General features: G+C 45.1%; 1 protein-coding gene across 1 annotated transcript; it reads left to right on the top strand.

Annotated features, from left to right (window-relative positions):
* Positions 1–929: 929 nt before the first annotated feature.
* On the top strand, positions 930–20,179 carry LOC120956181 (uncharacterized). The gene is made up of 4 exons (XM_049611063.1): positions 930–1,149; positions 1,221–1,312; positions 2,901–3,178; positions 18,664–20,179. Exons 1-4 carry the CDS (start codon positions 930–932, stop codon positions 20,177–20,179), a joined length of 2,106 nt encoding a protein of 701 aa, XP_049467020.1.
* The last annotated feature ends 930 nt before the right edge of the window (positions 20,180–21,109 follow it).

Genomic DNA, 21,109 nt, shown 5'->3' with positions numbered 1-21,109 from the left:
CTGGAATCAACTTGCAATTTTTGCAATTGCTGCTCTCGCAGCTACTTTGCAGTATCCATCGCCCCACTTGCAGCCGAACGTTCCGAAATATTCCTTTCGGAAGCTGCCAAACTGTTCCGTTGTCTTTCTTGCTGCAATTCTAAAGGCCGGGCTACATTGATCGTTCTCCTGAGTGTAATTTTTGTGAACGCGTACGTCATCTAGCGGCGGCGGCTCGAAGCTAGAGGCTGGTATAATTTATCTGTCAAAAAGCGTTTTGGGTCGAGGAGCCTATTATTTTGATCACAAACCAGTAAACAAACAGTTAGGTGAGTATGTTCGATATTTTGTTGTGTATGTTTTTTTGAAAATATGTGGTTATTTAACATACATTTTGTATTTCTAGCCATGGAACAAGCAGAAAGCAGTCGACGCAATGAAAAAATAGTAAGTACAACTGTTTTTAACGAAAATTGTGAGTGTGTGTGTGAACTGTTGTCTGTGAGTCGCCGGCTCGGCTCGGGGCCGCAATTGTGCTGAACATTTTATTGAAAAATGTAGTGTTTGTAGGTTTCACAAGTGCTTAAATAATTTGGTGTAGGGTTTGTCCATCTATTTCATCATTTAAACTACATTGCAGAGTGTGTGAAACTGGTTGTTCGTTTAGGTATTGTAGCGGTTTTTAGTATAGAGCGTGTTTTTTTTATTCATGAGGAACGGCTTTGTCGTATTGCTTGGTAGAACGTTTTTTTTATCAAATTGTAAGCAAAATTTACCGGCATATTTGTATACATTCAATATAAAAATAGCACGTGTTATTATTATCACTGTGGTTCCGGTGTGACGGCTAGTATGACCGAATTATCACGCGATTATCGACCTTTCTGTTGTTTTAATTTAAATTAAAAAAGGGAAGTATTTAACTGAATTTTCTTTTTCATTCCAGGATCATGAAAAAAGCCTCCGCTTCATTGCCGAGGTGCAAAAGCACCGTGTGTTTTGGGAGAAAAAAAAATTACAAAAATGTAGTTTTGAAGGGCGACGCGTGGGCTGCGATAGCGGCCAAGGAGGAGGTTTCGCCACAAGATGCGAAACATCTGTGGTCCCGACTCCTTGGCATTTATCGGACCAACAAGGCTAAGATTAAGAAGACGACGCAAACCGGTGCAAGTACATGTAGAAAAATATATATACAGTTAATTTATTATTTCTCATCCCAATTGATTATTGTTTTATTTTAGGCAATGACGACGTGTTCCGGCCACGGTGGTTCGCCTACCATGCGATGTCTTTTGTAGACGAGGCCACCCAAGATGCGGTGCATGTAGACACGGTGAGTATGTTTATACTTATTTTAAATAACTAGTGGTGTGGGTCAACTAGTTTGTTCAATCTTTGGCGTGGAAGCTAATGTCAGCTTTCAAATCAATTTTACATAAATGCCTAGTATTGAGCATCAATACATTTGGGTATCCATGATTGATAAATGTTCTCCGACGAACTAATTGACCTTACTCACATTCTATTTAACTAACTTAATGCGAAGCTCGTTTGTTATATACATAAAAAGCTCTCTTTTGCACTTATGTAATTAACATTTTGACGAACAAAGTATATCATGGTGGTTTTCCCCATAACACCACAGTAGTATGTGCTTCGTTCGTCAAAGTTTTAATACAAATGAATCATTTCACACACGAAGAGTTCCTATGATTCTTAAAATGTACACATATACGGACGATCACGACGAGCAGGAAATACTGACCAGCGCACCACGTCAACAGCACGAGACCAATATGTATAGCCGTCCGGAATCATAGTGCTGATATGACGATGGATTCTTTTTTCGCTCGTTGTGCAATTGCAATCGTGAATAACAATTGGCAATCGATCGTTGCGCTGGAAGCAGGTGCGTAGTTGATAGACGAGCGTACCCTGCTTGTTACGATCGTCCGTGATACTCCGCTATTTCAGCGGGTCGATGGCCAATTCGTCCGATAATGTGTTTGGGCGAGTCGCTATCGTGTACGTAGCTATAGTTAAGTTTCTCCATGATCAATCTTGAAGAGAATTGATTTTAGAAAGATTTTACTGTACATAGTTACGTGCGTATGATTATCGCCACGTTCGTCCACTCGATCCACCAGCAGCAACCAAACACAACAGGCATGTGGCCACGTTTATTCGGTGAGTGAGCTAGTAAGCCAGCCAGCAGTTTATCCAGTCGCTAATAGAGCAGGCGAGTAATGCTTAAAAAAATCCGTAGTTGTTGCACTCGCGTACTTAAATGTATATTATAAATAACCATGCTGGTAGTAATGTACAGAATAGTCGGTGTAGTTGTGTTTGCGATTTCATAATTTATTATTAATTTTAATATCCATGGTATTGGTTGGTTGGATTTACGTAGAACGATTATGTTTTAAATGGTTTGCAATGTGGTTCCTTATGTCAGCAAGATTTTCTGAAGGTCGGGAAGCAATGTTTTGGAGATCGGTCAAGCCCCCTTCACTTCTCCACTTCACTATATCACTTCTTGTGATATAGCCGTGTGTTTTTAAATATTCCACCGTCCGATATTCCTCCCTTACCACCAGCATCTGCCCATAAAAAGTTATAATCAGCATCGACCACAACCATTAATACAATACTAAAAAAAATTGATAGTTGTGATATTCGGATCCGCTATTACGAGGGCAAATAATTTCAACGTGCTTCCCATCGATTGCACCTATTGCGTGAGGAAATCTCCAGCGCTGCTCAAATCGTCTTGAGATTGCAAGCCATTCTTCTTCTGTAGAGGGTAGCTAAAAGAAAATAAAATAGAGGAATTATTTTAATGCATGTTTTAGTTACTGTATATTTTAGAGCTTATGAGAAACATAAATTATGATTTTAATGTTCATTTTCTTTTTTTTCAGCTTGGCTACGACGATGAGGGCCTCACTCTCCGTCCCCTCGTGGAGGCAGCCTACGCGGTTCCACAATCGTTGGACGACATCGATTGGGATGCCGCGGTTGCCTTCGACCCCGAGCCATTCTCTCCCACTCCTTCTTCCTACCCTTCTGCTTTATCCGTCACTCCTGGCACGATCCGCGAGGGAAACGGTGTGAGTGGGGCCCTCAACAACCGGCTGCAACAACCGGTTTCGGGCGCAACAGGCGCACCGGAAACCGCAGATCTGGACGATTTCGGCCGGTACGCGGCCGATGAGCTTCGCTTATTCCGTCTCCAAAAGGAAGACGCATTATGCATATTCAGCGGGAGTTATTAGAATCATTAAAAAAAAATCTTTAAAAACATAACTTTGAATACTTTTTGAGTTTTGTATATCACATTAGTTACTTGATTGAAGAGCTACGTTCGAGGAAAAAAATGTTTCCGTTTTCATATTACATGAACCTTTTAGTAATGAGCGGGTCGACCCGAACCTATCGGGTCGGAGCCATCCGAAAGCGACCCGGAGTCGTTCGGGTCAACCCAAAAGGTATAAGTAGTTTCAGTGGGTGCAAATACTCCGGTAGGTGCGAGAAAGCATAAGCGAATCCGACCCGTTGGTGCTGCGAGTTCGGGTCGGGTCGGGCCACTATAGGTTCGGTTGCAACGAGTTCGGGTCGACCCGAAAGATCAGTAGGTGCGAGAAAGCATAAGCGACTCTGACCCGTTGGTGCAGCGAGGTCGGGTCGGGTATTGAACCTACCGTGGCCCGACCCGACCCGAACTCGCTGCACCAACGGGTCGGATTCGCTTATGCTTTCTCGCACCTACTGATCTTTCGGGTCGACCCGAACTCGTTGCACCCGCGGGTCGGATTTGATTCCATCTCCGACCTAGCGCAGCCGCTGCACCCACGGATCGGAATCGATTCCGGCTGACTCTTTTCATACGAGGACGTTCAAGAGGAAAACGTACTGCAGCACATTTCACACGTTCATTCCGGCTCTGTTTTTCATGAACTATCCGCCGGCATCTACTACCCAAGCAGTAAATTTTGATCCAAAGATGCATGTAGAAAAAATTAGGTTTTTCTCTATAATTTCAACTCTACTCTCTTCATCAATATTGTTGTGTGTGGGTTGATGTCTTTATCAATCGCAATAATATTTAGAAAATCATTTTTTTACCTTCACACCGTTGTATTCATGCGATTAGAGTACAGTTGTTTGCAATGTATTCTGTTTCTCTAGCCAAAGAGTCCCCAGAGCAATGGTTGGCCCCGGCAAACGGGAAAGTTTACTGGCAGGCCGTGGTGCCTGCCACCGGGCTGAACATTTTAAACACATAAACACTGAAGCGAGGCTGGTTACACCCGCAACTTACCTTGACATAATCCCGCAAAGCCTCGATAAGACATGCGCACGTCTCTTTAACTATTTTGCTGATAGAATGCCTCGACACCTAAAATTATATGTTGATTGATAAAAGTGTGCTTAGCAAAAAGCAAAAAGCAAAAATAATATTACTTACCCGGAACACGTATTGGAGGCTGGCAAATGTCTATCCAGTCGCAAGATACCGCAATGTTATCAGCAGCCTTTCCTGTTCCGTGATTGCTTTGCGGAAATCTGTGTCCATTTTCGCAATTTTTGGACCAACAAGGGACAGTAAATGGAAGAAATCTTCCTTCTTCATCCTTAAAAATCGGTTCATCGTCTCGTATATACCCGATGTCGTGATGTCGGTCAGTAGCCGGTTACCGGTTTCGTTTCGGTTCAGGAATAAGTCCTGAACCCACAAACGACGTGCCTGCGGACTACGGGAACGAGATCGGGAACGATCCCGGACTTCGTTGTTGTCATTTTCAAGCTCTGGCTCGCTCATTTTTCCAAAAAATCGAGAACCACCAACATTTTCACTTCTACTAAACACCGGCCGGCAAACGATTCAAACGATAAACAATGCACACTGCTGCGATCAAGGTGATAACATAGACTACAATTATATGTGGAAGATTTGGCTGTGGAAGCCATGATGGATGGAGTTTGGCAGATGGGAAGGAATGTGTTCGTGCGCTTTGTATGAAGCTTAGGCACCCAACTGTTAAATGATGATTTGCCCAGCAGTACTCGGCGTCCTGACCTGTAGCAATTTATTGATTTTGATCAACATGTCCAACGGCATACAGACAGCCTGGTCGAAAATTGATGAGACACCAAGCATGAATAATTTTGGCACTTAAATTATACCCACATCTAGCTTGCGCTGGTCGCCGCCAGATGCGCTAGTGTATATAAAAATTACACTACGGAGTACGATCAATGTAGCCCAGCCTTAATGCCGCGGCCTTACATTTAAGATTGGCTTCGGCCATGATCTTTTCCTTTTCGGCCATCAGTACTTTGACCTGCAAAGCTTGCTCTCTCTCGAGGCGCTCTAACGCTGAACGCATCGATGTTGTGGTCGATGGCGCGCGTTTCGAAAACCCTGCTTTGCTAGGCCCGGATCGCTGGGCTCGAAACGTTGCTGGTTTGCCATCGAAATTCACTCCCGTCACGCCGTCCCGTTGCGTCGCCTCAGACTCTTGCGTCGAAAGTAAGTCGCATCTTTGCGCAGGGCGTAACTCTCGCTGTCGCGTCGAACGTAATTCGCGCCGTTGGCTTGGCTTGCACGTCACTGCCCCTTCACTAATTGGATCGCGAACGCTCGCTTGCTCCGCGGTTTTGGCCTTCCGGCAAGTTTTGCTTATAGAAGATGGTTCCCGTAGTCTCCACCCTCTAGTCGCGGATTGCCTTCTCTAGAGCCAAGTTGACAGGCAAGCCCGTCCCCCTGGCGCAGACCCTTGGTGGTAGCAAAAGACCCTGAGAGTTTTCCATCCACCTTCATCTGGCAAGTGACGTTGGTCATAATCATTCTAACTAGCCTTATCAGTTTGGCCGGGATTCCAAAAGAGCTCATAGCGTCGTATAGTTTTACCCTGGCTATGCTATCATATGCAACTTTGAAGTCAATGAAGATATGGTATGTTATGCGTCTCTATTTTTCTCAATATCTGCCGCAGGGTGAATCTTGCCTCGATGATATGGCTGGTATGATTTATCAACAAAACATAGTGCGAAACCATAATTTATGCGGGCGACTCTCAACCGCAAAGAAATCGTGACGATAATTAGTTCATGAGCCGAGGGAATATCAGTTTCCAGTTGGTGGAAACTGATTTTTTTATAGATTATAGGTGTTTAGAATATTAAAGAATGGACATTAAAAAAATAATTTCCTAAATTTTCCTATTTTTTATTTAAGGTACAATTTTTTCACGCGATTAGAAAAAAAACATAAATAAAAAAATGTTTATAAGTTGACGACAGCTCAATTACTGTCGATATGGTTAACAACTGTCGCTAGGCTATAAACGATCGTCAATTGAACTTCTCGAAAATTTTGTTCGTATTTGACATTTCTCTGACGACAGTCGTAACGACTGTCGTTAGTTGTATTGTCGTTTATAATTTGACGATCGTATGGTGCTAGGAAACCCATACAAAAATAAACGATAACGATAGCCGTTACGGTTTGCGATTCCACCCATTGTTTTGGTTTACATTTTTTTAAATCAGCCTTTCTTTTGCACTCCAGATATAGAAAATATCAATATAGAGCAATGCGTTCCTCTTCAATCTTTGAATCATCCATCGAAAATAACGGCTCTAGAAATTCAACCTATTCCATCGATAACGAAACCTGTTCCATCTATTTCATATCACTCTAGTTCAGCTAAACAATCTCTGGATAAAGGTGAAGGAAAAACTACGTTTGTAGAAGCAAAGCAAATTAATTTGAAGTCATTTTGAAATAAAATAATATAGAGCTATTATATTACAGGCTACGACAAACGAATGTTTAAAAGTGTAGCAACCAACACGGAAAACAAAGAAATGACTGAACCCATAACCGAAATCGATGGCCTTGAAAAGAGATTAGACAATCTGGAAGCTAATATGAACCGTAAATTGGACCATATTTTGAAAGCAACTGCGCGACAGTCTGTTATATTAGAAGATTTGGTCAAAGTAAGTCGTCCTATGGAATGTTTACTTCCAAGGACCGATTTCACATTTGTGGCGATGAAATCAGAAGAAGAATCGTAAAATTTGGAAGAACTATTAGAAATTGATGCTGATTATAGATTACAACTCATTAGATGGTTGAAACTTCAGATATCTCGTGAAGATATTCCGAATCGTATTCACGATTTAATTAATTTACTCTTTTCTAAACCATTTTTTGCAACACTTAATTAGACAGGAATTAGTCAAAAACAAGGCATTACAAATATAGGTAAAGTAAAATTAAATATGTAATAGATTTATTTGTAGAAATAGCATGTAATCGAAATTTAGTTGTAGATAGCAAATATGTGGCAACAGTTTTAAGTAAAAAAATAAGTCATGCATCTGATAGAATACACCTAGACGATAGCAAAAGAACTTCATGCCATACATCAACCCGCTGTGCAAAGCGATCGAAAACATCTCAAACTCAAACTGCAAACATATTTCACAGCCCATAGCCGGCATCGCGAATAGGGTAATCTTCTACTTCGAGAAGCAGCAGCCCTGCACATTTTTTTGCCGCACTTCGCGGTTGTGAACAAGAATAAGTCGGTTTGTCGAAATAAACCAAGGCTAATGTTCGACGCTGTCACAAGGGTTAAGGACGAGAGCGAGCGATTGGACGAAGCGGAGTACGATGATCGAGCGGTTTTGCGGCGCGATGGCGAAAAAAAGACGCGGACTTTGGGAACGGTTATCAAGTAGTTTGGTGGTGGGTTTTGGCTCGTGCAATAAAGTTTAAGTTGGATTGGCGTTATATTAAATAAAAATAATTTATTTATTTTAAATAAGAAAGTAGTTAGTCGTTTCATGTGGTGACAGCGGAAAAGCGCAAATTTTTTAGCGCAGGTAACATTTCTGACTGGTGTGGAAAAAACGGGATTAGCTGGTGAAATTTTTTTTGGGTAAGTGGTGGCGGAAAATAGCAGCGTTATAGTGAGTGATATTCAATTATAGTGAATAATACTACACATAAGTTCTTTTTAATCTTTTATTAATTCGTTTTAAATATAATTTAAAAAAATACATAAATAGTTAAAATAGTTTGTACGATCGGTTTTAAATTGTTTGTACGTAATTTATTCAATTGTTTGATTAAAATTGTTTGTACGTAATTTATTCCCAAATCCTTCATTTTATTTTTGTGCGTAAGGTGATGGACAATAGGGTGTTAGCACTTAGAAATAAAGCAATTCAAATTAATACAGGTAGCTTAACTAATATTTGTGCATTCCAACCTACATACAACTTAAACTCCACAACTGTTACCGAATCCTAATGAATCAGGAATATAGTTATAAAGAACGCTTTCAGATCCTCACAGCAGAGCTTCTTAACCAAAGTGTCGAAATCGAGAGAGCGTTAAACGATACAATTTCAAGTATGGCTTACGAATTTCCGATACAGAAAGCAATGCTTTACATTCCGGAATATCACGGAACAACAAAAGATCTAGACGGTTTTCTATATCAAATAGAGTATTTTGCGAAACAAATTCCTGAAAGGAAATCAGAAGAAGACCTTTTACGAACGGTAATGCTCAAATTGAAGCGAGAGGCTGCTGGTTCTTTTAATCGAATTTTGGATGATTCGTGGAACAGCGTTAAAATGAATCTGATAAAAGTGTTTGGAGAAAAATTTAGCTTGGAAGCCATTTTCCAGCAAGTCGAGACGCTGCAACAAGAGGTCAATGAATCTTTTTCCAAATACAAAGAAAGAGTGATGAAACTTAAAGAACATATTATTAATAACGATATAGCAAATACGGAAGATTCATACGCACTTAAAAACTTAAAAATACATTTCTTAGCTAGTTTAAAGAACCCGGAATTAAAAACTCTTGCAAGAACCAATAAGCATCTCAGTTTTGATGAACTTTTGGAATATTTCCAGGAAGAGGTAGTTCAAATCGAACATATCCGAAAGATCGAGGAAAGATTAAACCGCACGCAATTTTTCGAAACTTACAGCAATGAGAGGTCCATGAACCCGTGCCAAAACAGCTATAATTACACCTATCCAAATAACCAAACTGCTCCTAACGTAGATTGTAGCACTGATAGTAGAAAATGCTGCGATAATGGTAACAATAGCTTAAACCATTCACATATTAATAATTTTGGGATACCCCAACACAACAGTACAACACATAATGCTAATCCTCCTAACTTTAATAATAATTATTCACGCCCGAGAAGATACTTTACACCATATAGAAACAATAATACACAAAACACAATACCTCAAAATAATTTTACACAAGGGCCTTCTCAAAACAACCTCTACACTAACTCTAACAGCTCACACAATCACCAACAATCCGATAATCCGACTGTGAATCAAAAAACCTAAAACAAGGAACACTAATCAATCTTAATAAAAACACTGGTGTTCCTACAAGCCAAAATAATATATTCTTCTTCGATTCGAGATTCTTTGCGCTCCGGAAAGTTTTCAATATTATTCAGTGAAAACACATTTTCTGCACAACCTGTCTGCTTGCGCAGTGGATCCAAGAACCTGGTTTTCATTTACAATCAGATCACCCACCTACAATCACCTGGGAACGATTCCTGGCCTACAATCAAAACATCGCTTCAACATTCACTGTACCACAAACAATGGCCGGTATCTGTTCCGCTTGTGCCAATGATATCGTAGTTGCTGATCGCGTTGTGAAGTGTCAGGGTTGGTGCAACTCTGAGTTTCACTTCTCATGCAGCGGACTTTCTGAGGTGCTGTATACGACAATTGAGTCCTGTGCACAACTTTTTTGGGCCTGTAACGCCTGTGTGAAGTTTCATGAGGATCCGCGTACGGCCGTCTTGAGGTCTTCTACCACCTACACCCACACTTCTGCCGACCTAACGTCCAGCATAGTCGACCTTAAAGCGGGCCTCCGTAGCGAGCTGTCACAGCATACCACAGCCATTAAGTTAGAGCTTCTGGAAGTTTTAAAGGAGGAGATCCGTTCCTGCTTGCGATCGACGCTTGCCGCCACCGATTTACCGTCTCAACGGCCCATTCATCACAATTCAGCGCCTAAATTGTTTAATTCAGTGGTCAAAAATATCCCTGGTACTATTACACCCACACTACAACAGTATCCATCATTAGGCGCTTCTCTTAGTGTTAGTGCGAACGAACCGTCATCCTTCACCAATATGCCACCAGTTTACAACCCGCAAACACCACTACTCAGTGGATCGGGATCGCCGCTCGATTCTGACACACTAGACACCATCCCACACACTGATACGCGAATGTGGCTATTCTTTACGCGTTTCTCCCCATCGGTTACCACTGAGCAGATTTCTCTCATGGTGCAAGTACGTCTAGCACTCGATAAGCGGGATGTGTTTGTACACCGTCTGACGAAGCTTGGTGCCGACACTAGTACACTCTCATTTATCTCATTTAAGGTGGGCATACCAGCCACTCTACGCAACAAGGCTCTCTCACCTGAGACATGGCCCTCTGCTCTTACCTACCGAGAGTTCCGTGATTATCGGACCAATAATTATAACACTAATACCTGTGCAACAACTGAAACAAATTCGATGCTCGATCAAAACGTTACTCTCGCTACCGACACTTATCATAATCCTCTCTCACATTCTGGAGGGAGTGCCCCGATACCAACCACTACAACAGATACGCTCGCACAGCCCGTTACGATTTCCTCACCTGCCATGACCACTACAGATACAGCTTTGTTTACAAACGAACCACATCTTGACCTTAATGAGCGAATGCTTGTTCCCACCACACCTACCAGGTCACCTCCCGAATGCATAGCCGCTCCTAAAAAAAGACCGAAGCGAAACGCTAAACGGACTGATGAATCTGCTGACGCTGGCCCGTCGGATGAATAGCAATCTTGCACTGCATCCGGCGATGCACCTCGCTCAGCTCATCTCAGTCTCTCTATCTACCACCAAAATGTACGTGGTCAACGAACGAAAACTACAAATCTTCGCCTGGCGCTATCCGAATCTGACTATGATTTTATCATCCTCACTGAGACTTGGCTTACTCAGTCCATACCTTCTTCGCTCCTCACTGACGATCATTATCATATCTACAGGTGCGATAGGAATCTTTCCAACAGTGCCCTCTCACGCGGTGGGGGTGTTTTAATTACATGTTCCTCATCAATACCGACATGTGAAATCGCATCGCCTAATACCATACTGGAACAACTTTGGATCAAAACATTGCTGCCAGGTGTCTCTGTTTACATCGGCGTTGTTTACATTCCGCCTAGTCATGCGAATGACCCCGCAGTGATGAACGCTTTACATGATAGTGTACGTGAAATTTCAAGCCGCATTAAAGAGAGCGATTTATTATACGTCTTCGGAGATTTCAATAAACCTGACATCAGATGGGAGCCGACTAATACATCAGAAGCCACTGATTACTCTCCATGTTATTCTGTCATGCATTATGCACCTTTATGCAGTTCCGTGGCTAATACCGATTTCGTTGATGGGTTGCATAGTAGCGGTTTATTTTAGTTGAGTGGTATTGCAAATCAATCTGGGCGTCAATTGGATCTGGTCTTCGCAAACCTAGCCGCAACCAATATTTTGTGCGACTCAATCACACCTCTGTACTCTGTGAATGGTACTTCGGCTTTAGAGAACTCCCTCCCATACGTAACACAATGTAGTATTCCACTTCTCAGTGAGGACATTCATCATCCTTCATTGGATATGATGATTTACTATCCCGCACAATTATCCCACACCACCAACAGTCACACTAGCAGTACAGTCAATATAAATTTCGTCAAAACGAATGTTGAACGTATGAATTCTCTTATTGTGTCGTTTGACCGCAATTTTGACTGCTCCAACTTTGCCACTATCGACGAAGCCACCGATTTCTTTAGCGTTTTTATGCGCTCAGCGATTAACTCCTGCGTTCCTGTTGCTCGACGAAAGTCTGGCCCCGATTGGTCTATTGCATCTTTAAGACGGTTGAAAAAAATAAAATCCAAAGCCAACGCGGATTACAGTACAACGAGATCATCGCTGCATAGGAGAATTTTTTTCGATGCACTGAACAATTATCGTCGACAAAATCGTGTGCTCTATCGCTCCTTCATTCACCGTACTGAAAGGTAACTGTTTTCTAAGCCGACACGGTTCTGGAGCTTCTGGAACAAACGGCGCAATATAAGTAGTATCCCTCCGTCAATGAGCTACAATGGCGAATCTAGTATCGATACATCTGTTTGAATTTCAATTTATATATTTATTTGAATTATATTATGGCATGAATTATGGGATTATGGTAACGGGATTAGAAACAGACAACACTTGAAGGCTACAATATAAACAGGGATATAGATGAGGATGAAATGAACTATGTAATGAATTATAGCATGTACAAATGAACTCAAACGGACAAGTGAATACACATTAGCAAAGTGAAAGTTCAACCGCCTACACGTTATTTTTCTTATTCCCAAAATATCACAAGTTTTCCTCCAATTTCACACCCGGTGTAATTTTCTACAACATCCGATATCTGCAACACTTTCGCCAATCGTTTCGCTGATGCATTCACCCTTCCTGTTCACAACCCTAACACACTAGCAGAGGCCACTCGCAATACTCCATCGGATGCTATCGATTTTATTATACCCACAATTGTGGAAGCATTAGTTGCGCGCACACTCAGCAATATAAAACCATCTACATCATCTGGACCTGACAATATTCCCGCATATATTTTGAAGCACTGCCGTCAATCACTCGCACCCATTCTTGCCAAAATATGTAATGAATCCCTTATGCGTGGCACGTATCCTGCGTCCTGGAAACACGCGCGAATGGTTCCTATCCATAAGAAGGGCAGTCGACTTCATGCTTGCAATTATCGTTTCATTGCTTCCCTATGCGCTTGTGCAAAGGTGTTTGAGCTCATTCTATACAATCCGCTACTCACAGCAGTTCAAAACTATATGAGCCCTAGTCAGCATGGATTTCTCCCAAGGAGATCTTCCACCACAAATCTTGCTGAATTTGTTGGTTTCTGCTTCGACCACATGGATCGTGGTACTCAAGTTGATGCAGTATATATCGACTTCAGGGCTGCGTTCGATAGTATCTCTCATGATATTCTACTCTCGAAGCTAAAAAAACTCGGTTTCCTGGACTGGCACATCACCTGGCTGCGTTCATACTTAACTGGTCGTTCGTACTGCATAAGCATAGGATCTCATCGCTCTCACTCCTTCACCAGCTCCTCCGGAGTGCCTCAAGGGAGTAACTTGGGACCGCTATTCTTCCTCATCTATATAAATGACCTATCTTTTGTTTTACCGCCAGGCCAACACCTAATGTACGCCGACGACGTAAAAATATTCGCTCCAGTTAGAAACGACAGTGACTGTGTACGCCTTCAAATGATCCTTGAGAATCTCGACAGCTGGTGCAGCAGAAACGCGCTCCAAGTGTGTGCTGATAAATGTCAGTGTATATCATTCAGCAGAGCCCGTTACCCTATCTCGTTTACATACACTATGCTCAACACGGCTTTGTTTCACACGACATGTATTCGTGATCTGGGGGTGCTACTCGACCAGAAGATGTCATTTCGCCCTCACATTGACAGCGTTGTTGCGAAGTGAAATCAGCTACTCGGTCTAATTACGCGGACCTGCAGCGAGTTTACCGATCCCATGTGCGTCAAGTCGATCTTCTGTGCCATTGTAAGGTCGTGCCTGAAGTACTGCTGCCCGATCTGGTGCCCGCTTGGCGTTGGTGACATCAATCGCCTCGAGGCCATTCAACGGAGACTCACCAGGTACGCGGTTCGACTCCTTCCATGGCAATCCCACCACGCTCGGCCCACCTACCAATAGCGGTGTCTGCTTCTCGGACTTGAACCACTTTGCTCTCGACGTAAAAACGCCCAATGCCTTTTCATATTCCGGCTCCTTAACGGAGAGATCGATTCCCCGGCTGTTGGCACGAAAACAATCTAAGAAAAACAAACAACAGGCTGTCACCGAGTGACAGCGAAAACCGAGCTAGATAGAGCGTGGTGTGAGCAGACAGCGCAGGAAGTTTAAATCCCCACCTGCAGAGGACAGCACCTCGTGAATTTACCCGCGAACAGGGCTGTTGACCCAACACCCGAAAACCCGAAGCGTGCGCCATCGCGAAACCGGGAATATGCTGGTCATGGTCAGTAGCATTCGACAGCGGGAATAAAGCGACCAAATTTTTAAGGGCTGCAATTTAAGCATATTTTTCGAAATGCAATAAAGTTCAATCCTGTGAAAAAGTACGAATATTCCACGCGACTTTCTTCGAGCTGCTAACAAAGCCTAAAGGGCTTTAGCTCGTCGTGCCACTTCATGGAGAATTTGATCTGGGACCCTGTAACCGACTCGTTCAAATTCTCCATGAAGTGGCACGACGAGCTAAAGCCCTTTGCTACAGGAGAAAGACGACCAACTAAACGCATGGTTTTGCGCATTATAATGAGCCTTTTGGACCCGCTTGGCTTGCTAGCTCCAGTCTTGATATTGGGGAGAATCGTCATGCAAGACTTGTGGAGAAGTGGAATGGATTGGGATGCTGAAGTGCAAGAACAAGATTATCAAAAGTGGCAGAATTGGGTAAAGCTACTTCCGGGTATCCTTACTTACTTACTTACTTATCCGGCGCTACAACCGCTTTGCGGTCTTGGCCTGCCTCAGGAGTGTCCGAAACCGCTCACGGTCTCGCGCCTTCGTCTGCCAGTCCGTTATCCCGGCCTTAATGGCGGACGCCTCCACGCCATCTTGCCACCTCAATTTGGGCCTACCACGCCTCCTCTGTCCTTGTGGACGGCCTAAAAAGACTTTACGGGCTGGGTCGTCCGTTTCCATGCGTACAACATGGCCAGCCCACCGGAGCCTGGCGAGCTTAATACGCTGTACGACAGTGAGGTCGCCGTACATCTCGTATAGCTCGTCATTATAGCGGCTCCTCCATTGTCCTTCCACACATACGGGGCCAAGTATCCTTCTGAGCATCTACCTCTCGAACGCGGCTAAGAGGGCTTCGTCAGATTTGGACAGTGTCCATGTCTCAGAGGCGTATGTGAGTACTGGTACTATATAGGTACTATATAGTCCCAGCTTCGTCCGTCGCGACAGGTTCTTTGAGGTGAACTGCTTTTTCAGGCTGTAGAATGACCGGTTGGCAGCCAGCATCCTTGCGCGCAACTCAACTTCCATACTGTTGTCGTTGCTGACCTTTGACCCAAGATAGGTGAATTCTGGGACGACTTCAAAAGTGCGTTCACCTATCTGTACATCACGCCTACGTAGATTTGGATTATTTATTGGTAGGTCCGCTGATGTTGCCACCATCAGTTTGGTCTTTGCCTCGTTTATCTGCAATCCGAGGTTCTCTGCCGCCTGCTCAATCCCTTGGTAGGCTTCTGCTACATAGGAGAGCCGCAGACCAATGATGTCTATATCATCAGCGTATGCCAGGATCTGGGTAGACTTATAGAAGATGGTTCTTTAGTCTCCACCCTCGAGTCGCGGATGGCCCTCTCTAGCGCCAAGTTGAATAGGAGACAGGCAAGCCCGTCCCCCTGGCGCAGACCCTTGGTGGTAGCAAAAGGTCCTGAGAGTTTTCCATCCACCCTCACCTGGCATGTGACGTTGGTCATAGTCATTCTAACTAGCCTTATCAGTTTGGCCGGGATTCCAAATGAGCTCATAGCGTCGTACAGTTTTACCCTGGCTATGCTATCGTATGCGGCTTTGAAGTCTATGAAGAGATGGTATGTGTCGTTTTTGTATTCAGCCATCTTCTCCAAGATCTGCCGCATGGTGAAGATCTGATCAGTGGTTGATTTTCCGTTTCGGAATCCTCTTTGATAGTTTCCTACTATCTCTTCGACGTGCGGGACAAGGCGATCCTGAAGGATCAGGGAGAATATTTTATAGGCGGTATTCAACACCGTAATACCCCTGTAGTTGTTGCAGTCCAACCTATCTCCCTTCTTGTATATGGGGTAGATGATGCCAAGATTCCAATCACAAGGCATCGATTCGCTATCCCACACCTCAGTAACAATTTGATGAATCTCGTTTTCTAGTCGTGCACCTCCATTCTTGACCAGTTCGGCTGCAATTCCGTCGGTTCCGGGTGCCTTGTTATTTTTCAGCCGACGGATAGCCTTTCGTGTTTCATCTATGCTAGGTGGCAGTAGCATGACATTATCTGCTAGTGGCGCTTCTAGCTGTTCGCTAAACTGGTCATTGAGTAATTCATCAAAGTACTGAGCCCACCGCGAGAGGACCTCTGGCTGGTTACTGACCAGATCTCCATCCTTGTTGCGACAGCAGGTTACCTTAGGTACAACGTTGTTTCGGTGACCTGCTATCGCTTGGTAAAACTTTCGTGTCGGTCCGTACGCCTCTCTGGTTTGCTCGAGTTCCCGCATGTTTTGCTCTTCCAAAGCATGCTTCTTGGAGCGGTGAACTCGTTTCTCTTCGCGTCTAAGCCGTGAATATTCCTCTGCGCATGCCCGCGTTCTATGCCGTTGCTGCATTGCTCGGTATGCAGTATTCTTACGTTCGGTCACTTGTCTGCATTCATCGTCGAACCAGCCAGATTTGGTGTTGCCACGACGTGGTGGGAGTATATTTCTTGCACAGTTTATTATTTTTGTTTTTAGAGCGTTCCACCTCTCGCTCGTAGTTTCGTATCTGTCTTCTGGTAGTAGAGACTCTTCTAAAGCGGTTTTGAATTCCTGTTGGACAGCAATGTCCCTTAGAGAGTCCGTGTTGAGCCGAGCCTGCGTGTTTTCTCCGCCCCCATTGGCGCGGGGGCGGGCGATTCTACAACGTATCACTAAGCCAACCAAGTAGTGATCGGAATCGATATTGGCTCCTCGATATGTTCTGACATTTAACAGACTCGACTGTCGTCGGCGGCTTATTAACACGTGGTCGATCTGGTTGAAGGATTCTCCACCCGGGTGCGCCCACGTAATCTTGTGGATTTTTTTGCGCGCAAATTTGGTACTTCCTACAACCAGATTGTTCGCTGCGGCGAACTGGACCAATCTACTACCATTATCATTACTGTGCTCATGCAGACTGTGACAGCCAGTGTATTGGCGGTACATTGGCTCCCTACCGACTTTTGCGTTGAAGTCCCCCAGGATGATTATGAGGTCATGCCTGGGGCAAGCATCTACAGTTCTAGCGAGGCGGCCGTAAAAAAGGTCCTTCTCCTCTTCCTCTTTGTCTTCGGTAGGGGCGTGAACGTTTATGAGGCTTATATTAAAGAATTTGCCTCGCATGCGCAGGGTGCATAGCCTATCATTTATAGCCTTGAAATCCATGATTGCGGGTTTCAACCGGGGACCTACGGCGAAACCCGTTCCGAGCACGCGGTGGCGGTCGTGGCAGCTGAAATATATGTCGTAGCAGTGCTTACCACGCCTGTTGTGCACACCGTTCCCTAGCCACCGAATCTCTTGTAAAGCTACGAGGTCCATGCTCAGTGTGGCTAGGGCATCATCAAGTTTTTTCAAGGCTCCGGCTTCGCTTAGAGTGCGTACGTTCCATGAGCCCATTTTCAGAGTAGTCCTGGGGCATTGCGTAAGGTCGGTATCGTTGGTTCCGTTTCGATGATTCCTGGTGCTTTCCGTAGTTGTTGATTCATGGGACTGGGTGACTGGCCCCGCGCCCACGTGACCGTTTTGTTTAGCGTCGGGTTGCCCCCCCGACGTTCAGGCACCCAGTTTCCCGGGATACCCACCCCCCTCCTGGTTCGCCATGTGCCACCATCCGCCCAAGGGGTTGGGTCAAGCCCGTGTACCCAAGCTTGGATATGTGGTGACACATGTTACCACTCTGCACGACGAGGACGTGTCGGAATAGGAGTTGGATGGGAGAGCCTGTATTATCCCTCAATGGGGCTTCGGATCCCATCCCATTACAGAGCGACTTCCGGGTATCCACGCCCTCAGTATCCCACGGTGGTACTTAGGAAGCAATGTGGAGAAACAACCCGAATCTGTCCAGCTGCACGTTTTCTCGGATGCGAGTGAACAAGCATACGGATGCGCAGCCTACTTCAGGTTCGACATGGGAAGCGAAATACACTGCTCCCTGGTGATGACACGCAGTAAGGTAGCACCTTTGAAGCACCAGTCGATACCTCGACTAGAACTGGAGGCGGCACTGTTGGGAGCAAGGCTGGCACGAACTGTTTGCGAAAGCCACGATATCAAGGTATCGGAAAAGTTTCTCCACACCGACTCTGAAGTGGTGCTGAGCTGGATTCGATCTCCAACACGCGACTTCAAGCAGTTCGTGGCATGTTGCGTGGGCGAAATAATATCTTTAACTGAGCCAGAGAACTGGAGGCATGTACATACGAAAAAAAACCCAGCCGACTGTCTTACCAAGCGCTGCCGTGACACCACCATCGAAACCCAAGGTAGATGGCTTAACGGGCCGAGGTTTCTTTACCTACCCAAAGAAAAATGGCCATCACAGAGCGCTGCAGTGAGTACCCTTGAGAAGCGACGGGAATACCATCTGACACATCACAACGTGTCATGCGATGAACCTGCAATAGATGTCACCCGCTTCTCCAGGTGGAAAAGACTATTGCGAGCTACAGCATATGTGCACCGATTCAGACAAAACTGTCAACGCAAGGCCAAAGGTTTGCCAATAATGTCCGAAAAAGCGACCAATTCCCAGGCATGCCGCATAAAAAGACATGTGCTACCTGATGAGCAGCCAATAAGCACGGAGGAATACCTTAAGGCCGAGCAAACGCTATGGCGCATGGCTCAAAAGGACGCCTTCGATAAAGAGATGAAAGACGTGGGCAACAAAGGTGAAGTGGATCGCTCAAGTCCACTATATGCAGCAACACCAATCCTAGATGAGCAGGGTGTTCTGAGAGTGGATGGTCGGACCGCCAAGGCAAATTTCGCGTCGTACGATACACGATTTCCTGTAATCCTCCCGAATCAGCACCCGATTACGAATTTACTGATCCTCGACTACCACTCGAGATACGGACATGCGAACCGAGAGACAGTGGTAAACGAGATCAGACAGAGGTTCCACATTCCCCATCTGCGAGCAGCTGTTGATAGGTCCGCGAGAAATTGCCAGCGCTGCAAAATAAAAAAGTGTCAGCCCAAAAATCCTCGCATGGCGCCTCTTCCGGCTGAAAGACTTACCACACACGTCAGAGCATTCAGCAACACGGGAATTGATTACTTGGGACCGTTAGACGTCGTTAACGGGAGGCGCAAAGAAAAGCGGTATGTTGCCGTCTTCACCTGCCTCGTGACCCGTGCCGTACATCTCGAAGTGGCACATAGCCTCTCCACCACGGCGTGCATTATGGCCATAAGACGATTTATTGGCAGGAGAGGGCCACCCGCAGAGATCTGGTCCGATAACGGTACCAACTTTAACGGCGCCAGCAACGAGCTAAACAGACAGTTAGCGGACACTCACTATAGCTGCGCGGACACCTTCACCAACGCTAACACCAGGTGGAACTTTAACCCACCATCCGCAACACACATGGGTGGCGTCTGGGAGCGCATGGTGCGCAGTGTCAAGGAAGGGATGAGCGCACTGGACGACGGACGCACCATAAACGATGAAACTCTACTAACAACTTTAGCCGAAGTCGAGTTCCTGATTAATACGCGACCACTCGTGTATCAGCCGCAAGTATCCGATTCAGAAGCACTAACGCCAAACCACTTTCTCCTAAGGCATTCGTCTGGTCTGAAGCAGCACATGCGATCGTGTCCGGATCTTAGCGATGCTTTGAAGAGCAGCTACCAAAGATCCATGGTTCTTGCGGACGGCATATTGGAACGCTGGCTGATGGAGTATTTTCCAACTCTGAACCGTCGGACGAAATGGCGAGCGGAGAATCCATCGTTGCGTGTCGGGGACCTCGTCTTCATCGCGGAAGGACACCGGAAAGATTGGACACGCGCTCAAGTAGAAGAAGTGTTTACCGGTAGTGACGGCAAAGTAAGGCAGGCGATTGTGCGTACAGCGCAGTGCAAGCGCGTGAAACGGCCAGTGGCGAAGCTAGCTAAGTTGCCAGTAGAGGTTGAAAGCAGGAGTTGAAAGCAGGAGTTGAAGGAAGAAGGTTGATAGGAAGGTTTTCGATGCAAGGTATTAAGTGAATCCGTAGAACTATTGGATCCACGTGGCGGGGGATGTTGGCACAAAAACAATCTAAGAAAAACAAACAACAGGCTGTCACCGAGTGACAGCGAGAACCGAGCTAGATAGAGCGTGGTGTGAGCAGACAGCGCAGGAAGTTTAAATCCCCACCTGCAGAGGGCAGCACCTCGTGAAATTACCCGCGAACAGGGCTGTTGACCCAACACCCGAAAGCCCGAAGCGTGCGCCATCGCGAAACCGGGAATATGCTGGTCATGGTCAGTAGCATTCGACAGCGGGAATAGTGCGACGAAATTTTTAAGGGCTGCAATTTAAGCATATTTTTCGAAATGCAATAAAGTTCAATCCTGTGAAAAAGTACGAATATTCCACGCGACTTTCTTCGAGCTGCTAACAAGTACTGTGTACTAGTACTGAGTCAAATGATTCATTTTACGACGCAACCCAAAGTCGGATCCGCCATACATTGCTGGGAACGTCTAACAGCGACCTGGAGTCTATCGGATTCGATTCCGACCCAGGGATGCAGCTTGAGCGTAAGGTCGGTATTGAAATCAGGTTGGTACAGCGAGTTCAGGTCTGGCCTTGAACCTACTTTGGCTCGACCCAACCTCGGAGTCGCTTATGCTATATTGTACCCACTGAACCTTTCGGATCGATCCGAATGACTCCAGGTCGCTGGTAGATGTTCCCGGCGATGTATGGCGGATCAAGACTAAGGGATCGCGCATCATAACGTGTAAATTACATATTTAGCCTTAATTCTCGAGTCACCGACTTCAGAGAGGCTTCTTTCTCCGACATAGGCTTAAGATGATAGGTTAAAATGGAGTCTGGTGTTGTAGTTTTGGACACTCTTGCAACAGGTCA

Source organism: Anopheles coluzzii, chromosome 2 (assembly GCF_943734685.1).
Source record: "Anopheles coluzzii chromosome 2, AcolN3, whole genome shotgun sequence".
NCBI lineage: Eukaryota > Metazoa > Arthropoda > Insecta > Diptera > Culicidae > Anopheles > Anopheles coluzzii.
The sequence above is the reverse complement of the archived record's forward strand: the minus strand, read 5'-3'. Positions and strand labels throughout refer to the sequence as shown.